This window comes from Halictus rubicundus, chromosome 10, assembly GCF_050948215.1.
Source record: "Halictus rubicundus isolate RS-2024b chromosome 10, iyHalRubi1_principal, whole genome shotgun sequence".
Classification (NCBI taxonomy): Eukaryota; Metazoa; Arthropoda; class Insecta; order Hymenoptera; family Halictidae; genus Halictus; species Halictus rubicundus.
Genome location: NC_135158.1, coordinates 6,543,054 through 6,556,438, shown reverse-complemented (window position 1 = coordinate 6,556,438; position 13,385 = coordinate 6,543,054). Strand labels below are relative to the sequence as shown.

Below are 13,385 nucleotides of genomic sequence, written 5' to 3'. Positions count from 1 at the left end.
ATGCTTTACATTTTTAATCAGGGAAAATGTTGGTTGCGAGATAAGGAAAAATTTAGATAAGGAAAATGTAGGTACCGAGCTATGGAAAAATTTGGATTGTTCGGTGAGGGAAAGTGTTCGTCCTGAGATAAGGAAAAATTTGAATTGTTTGGTGAGTGAAAATATTGGTCCGGAGATGAGGAAAAATTGGGATTGTTTGGCGAAGTAAAAAGGCCAATTTTGAGTTAAGAAAATATGTGGATTGATGAAAAATTTGGATTCTTTGCATTTTAATCTTGCATTTTCAATTTTGCCGCTCACCAGCAAATTATTTCCTATTAAATTTTCAAGTTGAAATTTTCACTTCTTAGGTGTTCCATAAAAGTAAATTGGAACTGTTCAACTAGGATATGCTTTACATTTTTAATCAGGGAAAATGTTGGTTGCGAGATAAGGAAAAATTTAGATAAGGAAAATGTAGGTACTGAGCTATGGAAAAATTTGGATTGTTTGGTGAGGGAAAGTGTTGGTCCTGAGATAAGGAAAAATTTGAATTGTTTGGTGAGTGAAAATATTGGTCCGGAGATGAGGAAAAATTGGGATTGTTTGGCGAAGTAAAAAGGCCAATTCTGAGTTAAGGAAATATGTGGATTGATGAAAAATTTGGATTCTTTGCATTTTAATATATCTCTTCTTTGGAGTACATGTCACCATAAAAATCGTATGAAACCTGAGCAAATTCAATCTTGCTGTTATCATAAAGGGATAAGTCTAACTTACGTTTAGGGCTTGGTAGTTCTACTGTTAAACGTCAACAATTTTTCAAGAATGTGAGAACACTTTTCGATCAGAACGAGGATGTTCTCCGAGTCCCTGTATACGGGAAGATATACAATCGTCAGTGTATTCATCGGGATTTTTCCATTTCCACGCTGAAAGGATGAAAGATGGCGCCGAGCATTTTTCTCCGCCATATTGTCGGGCGACGGGCGTCCTCCTCGTCGCCTTTCCGTAATCTGTTGTTCGCAGAACGCGGAGGCGGCGCATCCACGATGGAAATTCATCCTGGTGCCGGCACTTTCTCTTTCGGAGCGTGTTCCGGGCCGCGTGAGCTCGCGAAGGTCGCCGGTTCCTTTACAGACTCGGCACTTCCGGTGCCTCTGGGTTCTCATTAGCGGCCGAGGCGAGAGGCGGCGTCTGCGGAGATTGCTTCGCGCGATGAATCCCCTTCAGACCGTTCCACCGGGCGACTTCCGCTCTGCCGCAGAAATGCATTTTATTCGCGGTCTAATCGCGTTTCGCCTCGTTCTCGCGGAAACCGTTCCAAACGCGTTAAGTGGCGTTAAAGTTAAACAACAGACGAGAACGCTCGGCCCTGTCCTGTTCGCCGAATAAAGATGATTTGCGGGGCGGGGACCGAGGATGCCTCCAACAGGAGCAACCTATTCTTCTATAAAATTGCTCGTAGAATTTTCATTTCGATTGTATTATTCCGTGTTAACGCTAGACCTACCAAGCACGAAACATACGAAAGTGAAACTCTTTACTTAAACTTTGTGCGATGTTTTCCTTGTAATATGTGCTTAAACTGTGAAATAGAAAATCGGTCGTTTCGACCGTGGTAGGTTTAGCGTAAACGTGTTTGAGCGGTTTCGAGGATATAATTCGATGTTCGATTTGTTTGATGCAGGCTGTCGGAGCCGATGGGTCAGATCCACGACGGGGTCGGGAACTATACGGCGGACGTGAAGTGTTCCTGGCTGATCGAGAGCAGCCCGAACTACACGATCCGGATGCACGTGAAACAGTTCGCGACCGAATGCGGCTGGGATCACCTGTACATTTACGACGGTGACAGCGTCGAGGCGCCGCTGTTGGCCGTCTTCTCCGGTCTGATGCACAAAGATGGCTACCACGTGCGACGCGTGCCGGAAGTGATCGCACGCTCCGGAAGCGCGTTGCTGCACTTCTACTCGGACGTCGCCTACAACATGAGCGGCTTCAATATTACTTACAAGATCAACGCTTGCCCGAGCAGGTACACAACGGATCCGTTCTTGTCTCTCTCTGTTTGATCAACCAGATAGGATCATTTGTTTGCCGACCGTGCGCGTATTTATTTGTGTGCACTTCCACCCTCTCGTCCTTTCCTCTCTCTCTCTCTTTCTTTCCCTAGTTCCGCTTCCGTTTTTCTCGTCAAGAGGGTGTTTGCGCCGGGCATACAATGGTTTGTTTGACAAGTCTTCTGCAACAGCTGGTTTACTTTCCTCCTTTTTTTTTATTCTTCTTGAAATCTTTCTGACGGAAACGACGCATCGTGCCGACCTGACAACATCCTTTTAATCGATACCGCCTCATTTACACCGGATAACGCGCACCACGAGTTTTTCAATTCTTCGTACTGTTGTCTGGGAATTGATAATACATGATCTTTCTCGAAATATGACTGGTACTTTAGGAGTTGGACGGATTAACCCTTCGCACTCGAAGCTATTTTAACTCCAAAACAAAACATTTCTTCCGACCTAGAATATTTCCCTCCTATATATTTTCTTTTCATGTTATACATACAAGAATGGTGCAATTTACTTGTGCAACGCTGAAATGTTTAGCAACTTGTCAGATACAAACAAATTTAATAATGTACAAAGTATTTTGAATAATGATACAGAAATTTTTAGTGGTGCCTTACAGTCACCATTCGAGTGCTACGGGTTAATTGTTTACAAAGTTACTTTCGCGATGGAATTTAATTATTAAACATTCGTCCGTGTTTTTTCGTAAAATCAAAGCTACCATTGAGCTCTGCCTTTTATTCAAAACAAAATCCCGTACAAACATTTCGAAAATGATCCACCATTTTCATTGTTTCTGTGATAATTGTACGTACTTTCTGTAATAGTTGGACAAACGCCACCTTGAAAATGAGTTCGCATGGTTTTTTGCGTGCCCCGTATATATCAATATTCATACGAATCCGCGTTACATCACCGGAAAAAAGAGGTTCATGGAAACGCTGCGACATCTTTGTAATCTCTGCCGGTGTGTGTCCACGCACATACGTCGGATCATTAGAATCCACGTACTGTGCGGTTCCCCACGTAAATCCTGATCTCGCGAGCATGAACACGTCCGAACGGAAGGACAGTGTTTCCGTGCTCCTCCTTCTGTTCCGGTGAGATGCGTGCCTTGTCGTTCGTTCCCCCCGGCAGACAAAGATGTTTGTTCGTCGATTAAACAAATGTTTATCCTCGTACTCCCGTACAGCTGATAAGCGTGTGTTTGCGCGGTGACTCGACCGAGATACGGATCGGACACGTGCGTCGCGCGCGTCCTTTAACCTCTTCCGTGGTATCAGAAATCGGAAAGATAAAGAACGGTTCACAATGCACAGGGAAAGTTGAAAGGACGACGAACGTGTTAATTTTCCCTGTTAACGAATTAAGGTCTGAACTTGTGTCCAGCGGTTTTTAACAGTTCGCAAAATTGTTTAGGTATTCGCACACGGACTGTTCGGGGCATGGCGTGTGCATCGACGGTGTTTGCACGTGTGACGCCACGTGGACCGGCGAGGCCTGCGAGGTTCAAGTCTGCCCGAACAATTGTTCGCACAGTTACGGGCAGGGCGAGTGCAACCGCGAGTCACATCACTGCGACTGCGTCCACGGTTACAAGGGTGAGGATGAATTTGGATCTCTCTCTCTCTCTCTCTCTCTCTCTCTCTCTCTCTCTCTGTCTCTGTCTCTGGTTACCGGAAGCTTGGTTCGAAGCCAGTCGCACGGAAAACCGCCGACACGCCTGGAAAGTTATTCTCAGAGTCGAAACCGAAGTTCACCGGTGATTGGGCTAAAGTTGATGGACTGTGGCTGTGGGTCAGGGGATCGAGGATCGATTCCAGATGAAAATGATACATTGCTCCACAAGATTGATGACACACTGAATTTTAACAGAAAGGTTGTTGACCTTTGGCTTCGTGCAGGAAAATCTTGAAATGCTCTTTGCCAACGTTCAATAGCATTTTCCGTGTACAAAATCATTGTACAGAATAATTTTAATCGTCCATAAAAATCTGCAGTTTCTATATCTGACAAGGCTCCAAAAACTATGATCTAAAATTGTGCCATTGAAACTGCAGCGGTTTAACTTCAATTACAAGGTATCATCGTCGAGTCTACTGAGGGTTCATTATTGCTGAAGGTTCACCATGGCTCTGAGAATTTGTCTAGCCAAGTTTCCAGTGCATCAGTATACCAGGGCGTTGTCCCACGAGAACAGCGAGTTGTTCGTGTCTTAATCTTGAGAAATTTTGATGATTCAGGCGCAGACTGCAGCCAGAGGAGCGACAGAGGTTTCTGGGAAACCGTGACGTACACAGACTTCTCGCCAGAGGGTTCGGCTAGTCACTGCTCCATCGTTTGGAAGGATTCCTTGTACGTGGTCGGAGGCGAGAGCTTCCACCGTGCCAAGATGATATACGTTTACGATTACAATGGGAATGTTTGGGAGATACCTCACATCGAGGAGAAAGTTCCGTTGCCCCGGTACGCTCACTCGTGCGTGCTGTTCGGCGACAAGATATTCATGTACGGCGGGGTCGTACAGAATTCCACGGTGACAAATGAGATTTGGGCGTTTGACGTCTCCGCCAAAGTTTGGGAGAACGTTACCGTGCACGATAACTGCCACAACAACAAGACCATGTGCGGCCCCTTAAAGGTGATCTCAATCACTTCGAAAAACTTTCGAAAATTATTAAAAACGCTTCTGTGTGTCGCAAATGTCCCAGACAATTTTAATCTCGAATAAAGATCCAGGTCTGGATGCAGAAAGGGGGACGACATGGGACAGATCAATGTCTAGTCGTTTAGTGGACTGCGGACCTCAAACAAACGTAAAAGACACTAGAAGAAATTTGGAATATTGTTATATTATATTCACGCGTTTAACATGATTGAAAGAGAAAATACTTTTTATTTTGCATATAGATCCGCAGTCTGGCCGTTAGCATTGATCAGTATCAACGTCTTCTTACTTTCTGTAAATCTACACAGCCTGCAAACGTAGAACAACACTTGCGGTACTTGAATTATGGTGTTTTAACGCAATCCTTCACACAGGTAGCTGGACATACCGCGACTCTAGTACAGAGCCACGGCAAGAAGGAGAAGATGGTCGTGATCTTCGGTTACTCGCCCCAATACGGCTACCTGAACGTGGTCCAGGAGTACTGTTTGAGCACCCGTGAATGGCAAATAGTCGAGACGATCGGTTTCCCCGTGAAAGGCGGCTACGGCCACACTTCGGCTTACGATCCCCTAACGAACCTGATTTACGTGTACGGCGGCTACGTGTCCGAGTCCCAAAGCACGCAGGTGTTGACCAGTAGATTGTTCTCTTATCATCCGAATTATCGCGAGTGGAAGTTGCTCACCTCGGCGCCGTCCGCTCGTTTCTTTCACACGGCCGTATTCATCTCCGGCGGTTTGATGATCGTCTTCGGCGGCAACATGCACAACGACACGAATCATTCGGACGGCACCAGGTGTTACTCCGCGGACACCATAGTGTACGACGTGACCTGCGACTCGTGGCACCAGTTCCCCATGCCCAAGGAAATGACTGATCTGCCTAGGTACGGGCACAGTGCAACCGTCTTCGAGAAGTCCATGTACATTTACGGGGGATTCGATGGACAGATGCTGTCCGACATGATCAGGTGAGGGAAACACATTTACCATATTCTTGCATTGTATACAACGTTTTCCTCGTCGTTAAATTCTTCTGTTCCATTCAAGACAAGGAAGACCCTGTACAAAATTTTAATTTTTAATTGATGCTTGCCCCAACAGATACACGCCGGGGAACTGCGAGCACCTGACGAACCAGATCCAGTGTCTGAACTCTAGAACAGGAGTGAAGTGTGTCTGGGACAAGCGTGAGAACAGGTGTGTGCAGATCACCTCGATACCGCGACACTTTCTGATGGCCGACGACATGCACGACGGGGTCTACATGAGATGCCTGGATGACACACCGCCGCGTGGCATGACATCCCACACAGAGCTGTGCAAGGTGCTCTCGGACTGCGTGGCATGCGTGCAGACCTCGTACAACTGCGTCTGGTGCGGGAAAACTTGCTCGCACGAGATATGCCGGGACAATGCGAACTCGCCGCCGACAAAGGCGATCAAGGATCTGGAGCAGTGCGACGCGCATACCGGCATCGAGTGCCTGCAGCTGCACACGTGCCACGCGTGCACCAGCAACCCCCACTGCATCTGGTCCTGGTCGAACGGACCGGATCGGTGCAAGCCCCACTCTAAAGCTCGCGAGGTCAGTATGGTCGCGAAACCGTCGTTCGATAAAGGGATGAACGTTTATCTTGAAGTAACAGGTCCTAAAATATTTACAGAAAGCCTCATTGTATGGCCAGATCGAATTCCTTACGTATAAAATTTTTTTATATGTTTTTGAAGCTATTGTTTTGTGATCAACGTTCATCTTCTTGTTGGATCCCAATCGTAAATAGCTGACGGTTTGACCTGGATGGTAAAAAATTAGTATGAGGAGGAAAAGTGTTACGTTAGGGGATGCTTGTCGCAGGTGACCATTTTGAACGGGACTATCCAAGCCCAGCGTTTGTCCGTCGATTCCTGCCGCGGTCCATGCGTGGAATACAATTCCTGCAAGAACTGCACGGAGTCGGATTGCATCTGGTGTCAGAACGAGAGGAAATGTGTGGACAAGAATGCATACCCAGCGAGCTTCCCTTACGGACAGTGCCGAGAATGGACTACGTCTGACACTAAGTGTCGTCCCACTGAGACGGGGAAGGAATGGTGTACATTTTACTCGTCTTGCTCGGCGTGTCGCTCGGATCCTGGATGTGGCTGGTGTGACGATGGTTCTGGAACCGGAAAGGGGTTGTGCCTGCGAGGCGGAGCACGAGGTCCTAGCAGTAAAAGCGCTGACACGTGCCCGTTTGAGCGGTGGTATTTTACCAAGTGTCCTAGTAAGTGAAGACTACAGTATTCGGTAGTAGTTGTCACAGTCTCCAGTAGATCACTGGTCGAAACTGTAGTCGCATAAGAAATGGTTAAGCTTGTTGGCTCACAACTAAAAATGGTAACTACTGTTAAGAAATTTATAAAGAAATCTTTGATTATGAATCATAGATTCTTAAAAACTGTTGGGATATTATGCTCAAAAAAAAAGAGACCCCACGAGCTCAGCAGGATTAAACACAAATGAAATTTTATTGCACGCGGCCTGAATTAACTTTTTTAAAACATCATGGTTGAACCCTGCAGGAAATGTGAAATGGTTCTGCAATGTTCTAACGTTTTGTAAACGATGATTGCAGCTTGCCAATGCAATGGCCACAGCAAGTGTCTTCCAAATAGCAGCGTGTGCATCCAGCCATGCGGGAATTTGACATACGGGCCTCACTGCGACAAATGCATACCCGGCTATTACGGGAACCCCCTGAACGGAGCGACTTGCCAACGTAAATTACCTTAATCATTAGAGATGGTCTGTCATCAAACCTGTCGATGGCGAGCGGTCGTTCAATTACGCTTTTCCGTTGCAGCTTGTTTTTGCAACAACCAAGGCACACAATGCAGCAGCGAGACGGGAAAGTGTTTCTGCACGACGAAGGGCATCATTGGAGATCACTGCGAGCGATGCGACGTGTCTAGTCTCTACCATGGGGATCCTACAAACAAGGGATCGTGTTTTTGTGAGTGACCGAATTTCTTACCAACCTGTGTACTCTTGTCAACAGACTCTATACGTTTATGAGAAAAATTAGTAGATCAACGTTGACAATTTTTCATCAATATATGAATTCCTGTTTTAATAAATATGTTTCTTTGCGTAGACGATTTGGCGATTGATTACCAGTTCACGTTCAACCTGAGCAAGAAAGAGGATCGTCAGTACAGAGCGATCAACTTCAAGAACTCACCACCGAAGCCGGACATTGACGCAGAGTTTTCCATCACGTGTTCCGTTCTCGCCAAGATGAACGTCACAATTAAAAAGGCGAACATAGCAGAGAAACCGTTGCTGCTCGGCGCGAATTGCACGACCAACATGTACAAGCATCGTTTCAGCAAAGCGGACTACAGTTTCGGCAGCGAGGACAACAACACGTTGACCACGTTCTACGTCTACGTGTACGACTTTCAGCCACCGGTGTGGATCCAGATCTCCTTCTCCCAGTATTCCAAGCTGAATCTCCAACAGTTCTTCATCACATTTTGCACGTGAGTACCTAAACCACTTTGATCCTCGAGAAACGAAATTAAATCTTATAGAGTGTATTAAAAACCGGGGACGGTTTTTTTTTTATTCGATCTGTGTTCCGCACAAGAGAGAAACGACGATGGAGAATAACATTCGATCGAGCGTTTTGTTCTTCTTTCCTTTTCTTTTTTTCTTCTTCAAAATTGTCTACGCTTTTGTGTTGTCCTAAGCCTCAGGCAGTACTTACTTGTAAACTAGAGATTACATGCCACCACCCAGGTGCTTCCTCGCTCTATTATTGGTGGCCGCAGTCCTCTGGAAGATTAAACAAAAGTATGACATGTACAGAAGAAGACAGAGACTCTTTGTAGAGATGGAGCAGATGGCGAACAGGCCGTTCAGCCAAGTGCTAGTCGAAATCGAGAGGCGGGACGTCAGCAATTCAGACTCGGAACGGAGCGAGTCCGAACTGACCAATTGCCGTAAGAAGAAAAAGGTTTGCATCTTTATTAAATACGTTAAAAAATTAACACATTCGAGACTGTGTATGTTAGAGTCTAGACTAGGCTCTCTAGACTCTGTCTAGATCAGGCTCCAGCTAAGCAAAATTTTAAATAATTTCTCAACAGTAAAAACTGTATGATTCCTGGCCAAGGAAGCATTTAATAATACCTCATTTTTTGACTTTTGATCAGTCGGAGTCTGTTTAGACCACTGTGCAGGGTTCAAGGGTGGACAGCTTTGTTCTAAATTGGCAAATGGTTTCAGGATGCCCCTAGTCCGATCGCGTTGGAGCCCTGTTGCGGCAACAGAGCCGCGGTCCTGTCGTTGCTAGTCAGATTGCCTACTGGCGGTGAACCGTACACGCCGGCCGGCCAGAGCGCCGGCTTAGCAGTAGCGTCTGCGTTAGTTACACTGGGTAGTCCGCGAAGGCCTTCTCAGGAATTGACCACGAAGGAGCCGAAGAAGACTCGGAAGTCCGCCAGTCAGCACCCGGACTCCACCTGCATTTAGCGATAAGACAGAACGAAGGAAGAAATGACGGACAGTCGTATAGAAATATACGATTATAGTATATACAAAACCGTGGGTGACAATGCGCCTTATTCTGTGATCTTGCCTCGAGACGCCGAACGGGCAGGAGGAAGATTGTTGACCTTTCGAACTCTACTCGAGTGAAATGTGATTCTAATCGCGCGGCGAACCTTCGTTTAGTTTCACGCCGCGCGCTATCAGCCGGTCCGTGATTTATGCTAATTATATCGTGCAATTCCCCGATCGGGGAATCGAATCGTAACGATGCATCGTACTGCAACGACCAGCCGAGATCGTCCGGTATCGTGTTGCATCCATTCGAAGGATTGGGACCGGCTATTTCATCGATCGGACTGCGGATCTTCATGCGCTTTGTCGCGTGGTTGGATCCGTGGCGAATGCAGGAGTGAACGCGTATGTTAAAAATATTATTAGGCTTAGTTGTTTTACGTTGACCACGAGGGAACATTCTACCGGGCGTAAGGGATTTTTACCTTGTTCTTATTTTCATACAGTAACATGTGGAAATGGGAATACGCATGAAGATCCGCAGTGATACAGTCCTCCCGATGCGAAAAAACAGCGAGCCTCCGAGTCCTGCGGTTCTCACATCGACGAAACCTATTTCGGGAGATTTATCATTTGCATTTCTTTCTGTCCTGTGCAGATTATTGCGTCGATGCTTATATCCTGTAATTAACTTGAACATCAACTTTTGTTGTTCATGTATTTTATATAATTTCAAAGTTCTGTTCATTCTCTTTCAAATGCGTCGCGAATTGTTTAATTTGTTTAAAAGTTTCTGTCGCTGCCGGTCAACTTGACACTGCACGGTTCTACTTCAAGCGATCTTTTAACCGAATCAAACAATTCAAGCCGTGTTTGGTAGAGGAAGAGTAGAATTTTAAAATGATGCGGAACATATATAACAAATGATTGCATGAAACTTTGTTACAAACACAAGCAACAGGATTTATGCACGAACCCAATAAATATAGGGCAGACCTGACGTCGAATGTATTTTTGCGCCACATTATCGGGTTTATCGATCGAACGAGGTGCATTTCAGGGCAACCGCGTCGATAGGGTAAACCGCAAGATGTAATCAACAGAAAAATACATCTTCGTTATTTTTAACCCGAACCTGTGGCCCAAAATCCCACAAGACATCAGCTCTATCCTCTATGTACATTATTTGTATATAAATCAGTTGGACGGTCGTTCGATTTCCGTCGAGAACCCGAAGGAGTTGTTTTCCTTTATTTTTCAACCCTCGTACACGCCCCTCAATTAAAAATTCACCCACTTCCGTTTTAAATACCACCAAATCCTTTCTTTCTCTGTGATTGTGTTGTAATTTAATCAACGAGATTATGAACTGACGTTTAGTTGGCAGAATTGAATTGTAAAACTAAAGTGGGTGAAAAATGTGAAAAATGTTTTGCGCGATTTTTCAGGAAGACTACTTGTTGAGGAGCGTACGAGGGTATTGATTTAAGTTTTGGTTCGTCGATCGTACAGTTTTCAATGGATTTATGCGAGAGGTTCGACGGGGAGGGCACAATTCATTTTGTAAAACTGTAAATACGTGCGTCGCGCGTCTCCGAGCCGAAAAGCGCTCGCGATTTGCGTGTGTGAGTTCAAAAATGCGACGCGAGTAAATTGTACAGATAAATTGGTTCGAGCGAGAGAGGGGGGGGGGGGATAATCGTCTCTAGCAGGATGTAAAAATTCAATTCTAAATTAAAAACGGAGGCGAGCGGAGACGACGCGGTTTTCAGCGGAGACGCAATTCTTCTAAGATGGCGCCACCGTCTCCGCGTTCACGTTAGAACCTTGTGCCAAATCATTTTTCATATTGGTGTTATCGAGCGGCAGGATTCTACCAACGAAAAAACCGTTGCGTTTTTTTAACGACAAAAGTCACGAAACTTTCAAACATACCCGCCGCCTCGTCTCCGTTCGCCTCTTGTCAGAATGAGCTGAAAGCACGATCGAAAAATCGAGCCATCCGCGCGTTAGGTTTCTTTTGTAACGGGATGTTCGTCGCGGAGGGGTTCCGGAGCTTTCGGTCGTGCGATGCTCGGCGTAATTTTAATATGTAACGAAACATAAGGGAAGAAGAAGGATGTGGACGTTGCAATAAGATCGAACTATCGTTTTATTATACGTTTCCGTTTCGCTGCATGATGGCGGCGACGCGTTCCTGTACCAAGCCGAGACTCGTGTTGCAATGTCTTCGATCAGTGGAGAAAAATGATCGATATTTTCTTTTGCGTGGCTGTGGTTTTGTTTTTCATTTGTTATGGACATCGGCGGCTTCCATTGCGAAATTCAAGCCAATCTCGTGTTTCAATTCCTCTTCCGAGTTCATGAACAGCTTCCGGCGATCGAGTCTCCGACGATCGTCTCTCCGTTTCCCAAAATAAAAAAAGAATCACCGGCAAAACAGATCTCCAGCGAAGACTGCGAACCGAAGAGCGTCGTCAATTTAGCGCTCTTCAATCAGTGTTTTTAATGCGAGGAACGCTCTGCCACACTGCTCAACATAGTCGGGGATTTTTCTTACGATTTAGAGATAAGATTTTTACGAGACTTTTGATTTCTACGGCACGAGCAGCTTCTTGCAACGTCGAGGCGATCCGATTATGTTGAACAGCATGGTCGCGAGGCTTTCGTGCATCGGGCGTGTCGCCGCGGCACGTTTTTAATCATTGTACAGCACGGATCGAGTGCAATGCATTTTAATTTTACCATGTAATACTCGTCGAGTTTCGTTCACACTCTCTAATGTATCTAGAGTCTTCATTGCGAGGGTGCGACCGGTCGCGAGGGCGTAGCCCAAAACAAGATGGTTACCGTTCGATCCTCGAATTCTTTCAGAGAATTTATTTATTCATATTCATTTCTGTTCTCCCCCACTCCCCCACCCCCGGGCACGGTCGCATCCGCGCGAGCAGCGTGGTGTACATTTTATTACCGTGAAGATAATTTAATTTTTTATACAACTGTTTCATTTTTCTTTTTTTTTTTTTTTAAATTTCTACTCGAGAAACCGGAGCTTCACCCGGAGCTTTTCGTTTGTCGCCGATGCGACAATTTAGTTGTACATACGAGTAAATGTTATGTTATTTAAACGTAGCGGTATATCGGACGTATTGCTCAACAACTGAGTAGACTTTTCTCATTCGTTCGTTTCGGAAATACTCTCTTTTTTTTTCTCCTTTTCTCTTTTCAAGCCTCTTTTGTAAGCTTCCGTTGCGCGGCGAAACGCGTTATCTTCGACCGGTTTAGAAAAAGATGAAAGTATTTCGCTGAAGACAACGCGTTTCGCATACTCAGGACGACGGCCAACCGTATTTTTTCGTCCCTGATCTCTTCTTGTCGTCTACACCCCTGGCGAAAGGTATTCGATCGAGCTAATCAAGCGTCTACCGTTATATTTGTTTACATATCTGACGTGAAAAATACTTCCGTTAAGAGAGTCTCATGTACTCTGCTCCTCAGAACACTCGTTCACTCAGTTTCCCTTGTTAAAGGCTGTAAAACATTTTATCTCTTCATTTATGCAACCATTTCTGAGTGTATGAGGGTCAACATAAACGTGAGCGATGTCTTTTTATAAAGTACAAAATGAGACATTTTAACATTGATTTTAGGAACTGTCCAACCATCTCCAAGCATTGTAAAAGTATTTTCGACAACCTCTACCATTATGTGAACCATTTGGTGTATAAAGACATAACGGTAGACATTACTTTATACTTGACACAAGGATGAGAGTATGTACACTTTTATTATTCAAGGTCATTTTCTTGCATGGTACAAGGTCATTAGCGACTTTCTTTTAAAAAACTAACGACATACTTTTATCATTTTATTCTTATCAATGTGTTATAGTAATTGATTGAAAAATGGATTTTTAACTTGTACAATATAATTGACCTTGTAACGACCTTGTACAGAAAATCCATGACAATTTGAAAGAATCGAAATTGAACAGTTCCTTTTGCTCAAAACTTCTTACTATTGTACAAGAAATGTTGAATGTAAGTAATCATGGAGTAACGATACTGTAGACATAAATGATACACATAATTTGTAATGTGACTCCGTAACAA

At 45.0% G+C, this 13,385-nt stretch overlaps 1 protein-coding gene across 3 annotated transcripts in view; it reads left to right on the top strand.

Moving 5' to 3' along the window:
* Dsd (attractin-like protein dsd) overlaps positions 1–11,179 on the top strand; it is a 29,603-nt gene extending 18,424 nt beyond the window's left edge. The window contains exons 2-12 of one of the 3 annotated variants that reach the window (XM_076794139.1): positions 1,670–2,017; positions 3,474–3,655; positions 4,298–4,695; positions 5,097–5,695; positions 5,829–6,312; positions 6,583–6,991; positions 7,343–7,486; positions 7,571–7,720; positions 7,862–8,249; positions 8,509–8,725; positions 8,998–11,179. In XM_076794139.1, coding sequence (XP_076650254.1) covers positions 1,670–2,017; positions 3,474–3,655; positions 4,298–4,695; positions 5,097–5,695; positions 5,829–6,312; positions 6,583–6,991; positions 7,343–7,486; positions 7,571–7,720; positions 7,862–8,249; positions 8,509–8,725; positions 8,998–9,243 — 3,565 coding nt within the window. In that variant the 3' untranslated portion in view covers positions 9,244–11,179. Of the gene's footprint in view, positions 1–1,669; positions 2,018–3,473; positions 3,656–4,297; positions 4,696–5,096; positions 5,696–5,828; positions 6,313–6,582; positions 6,992–7,342; positions 7,487–7,570; positions 7,721–7,861; positions 8,250–8,459; positions 8,726–8,997 lie in introns of those variants that run through there. The other 2 variants (XM_076794138.1, XM_076794140.1) reach the window with 2 other exon arrangements.
* Positions 11,180–13,385: the final 2,206 nt, after the last annotated feature.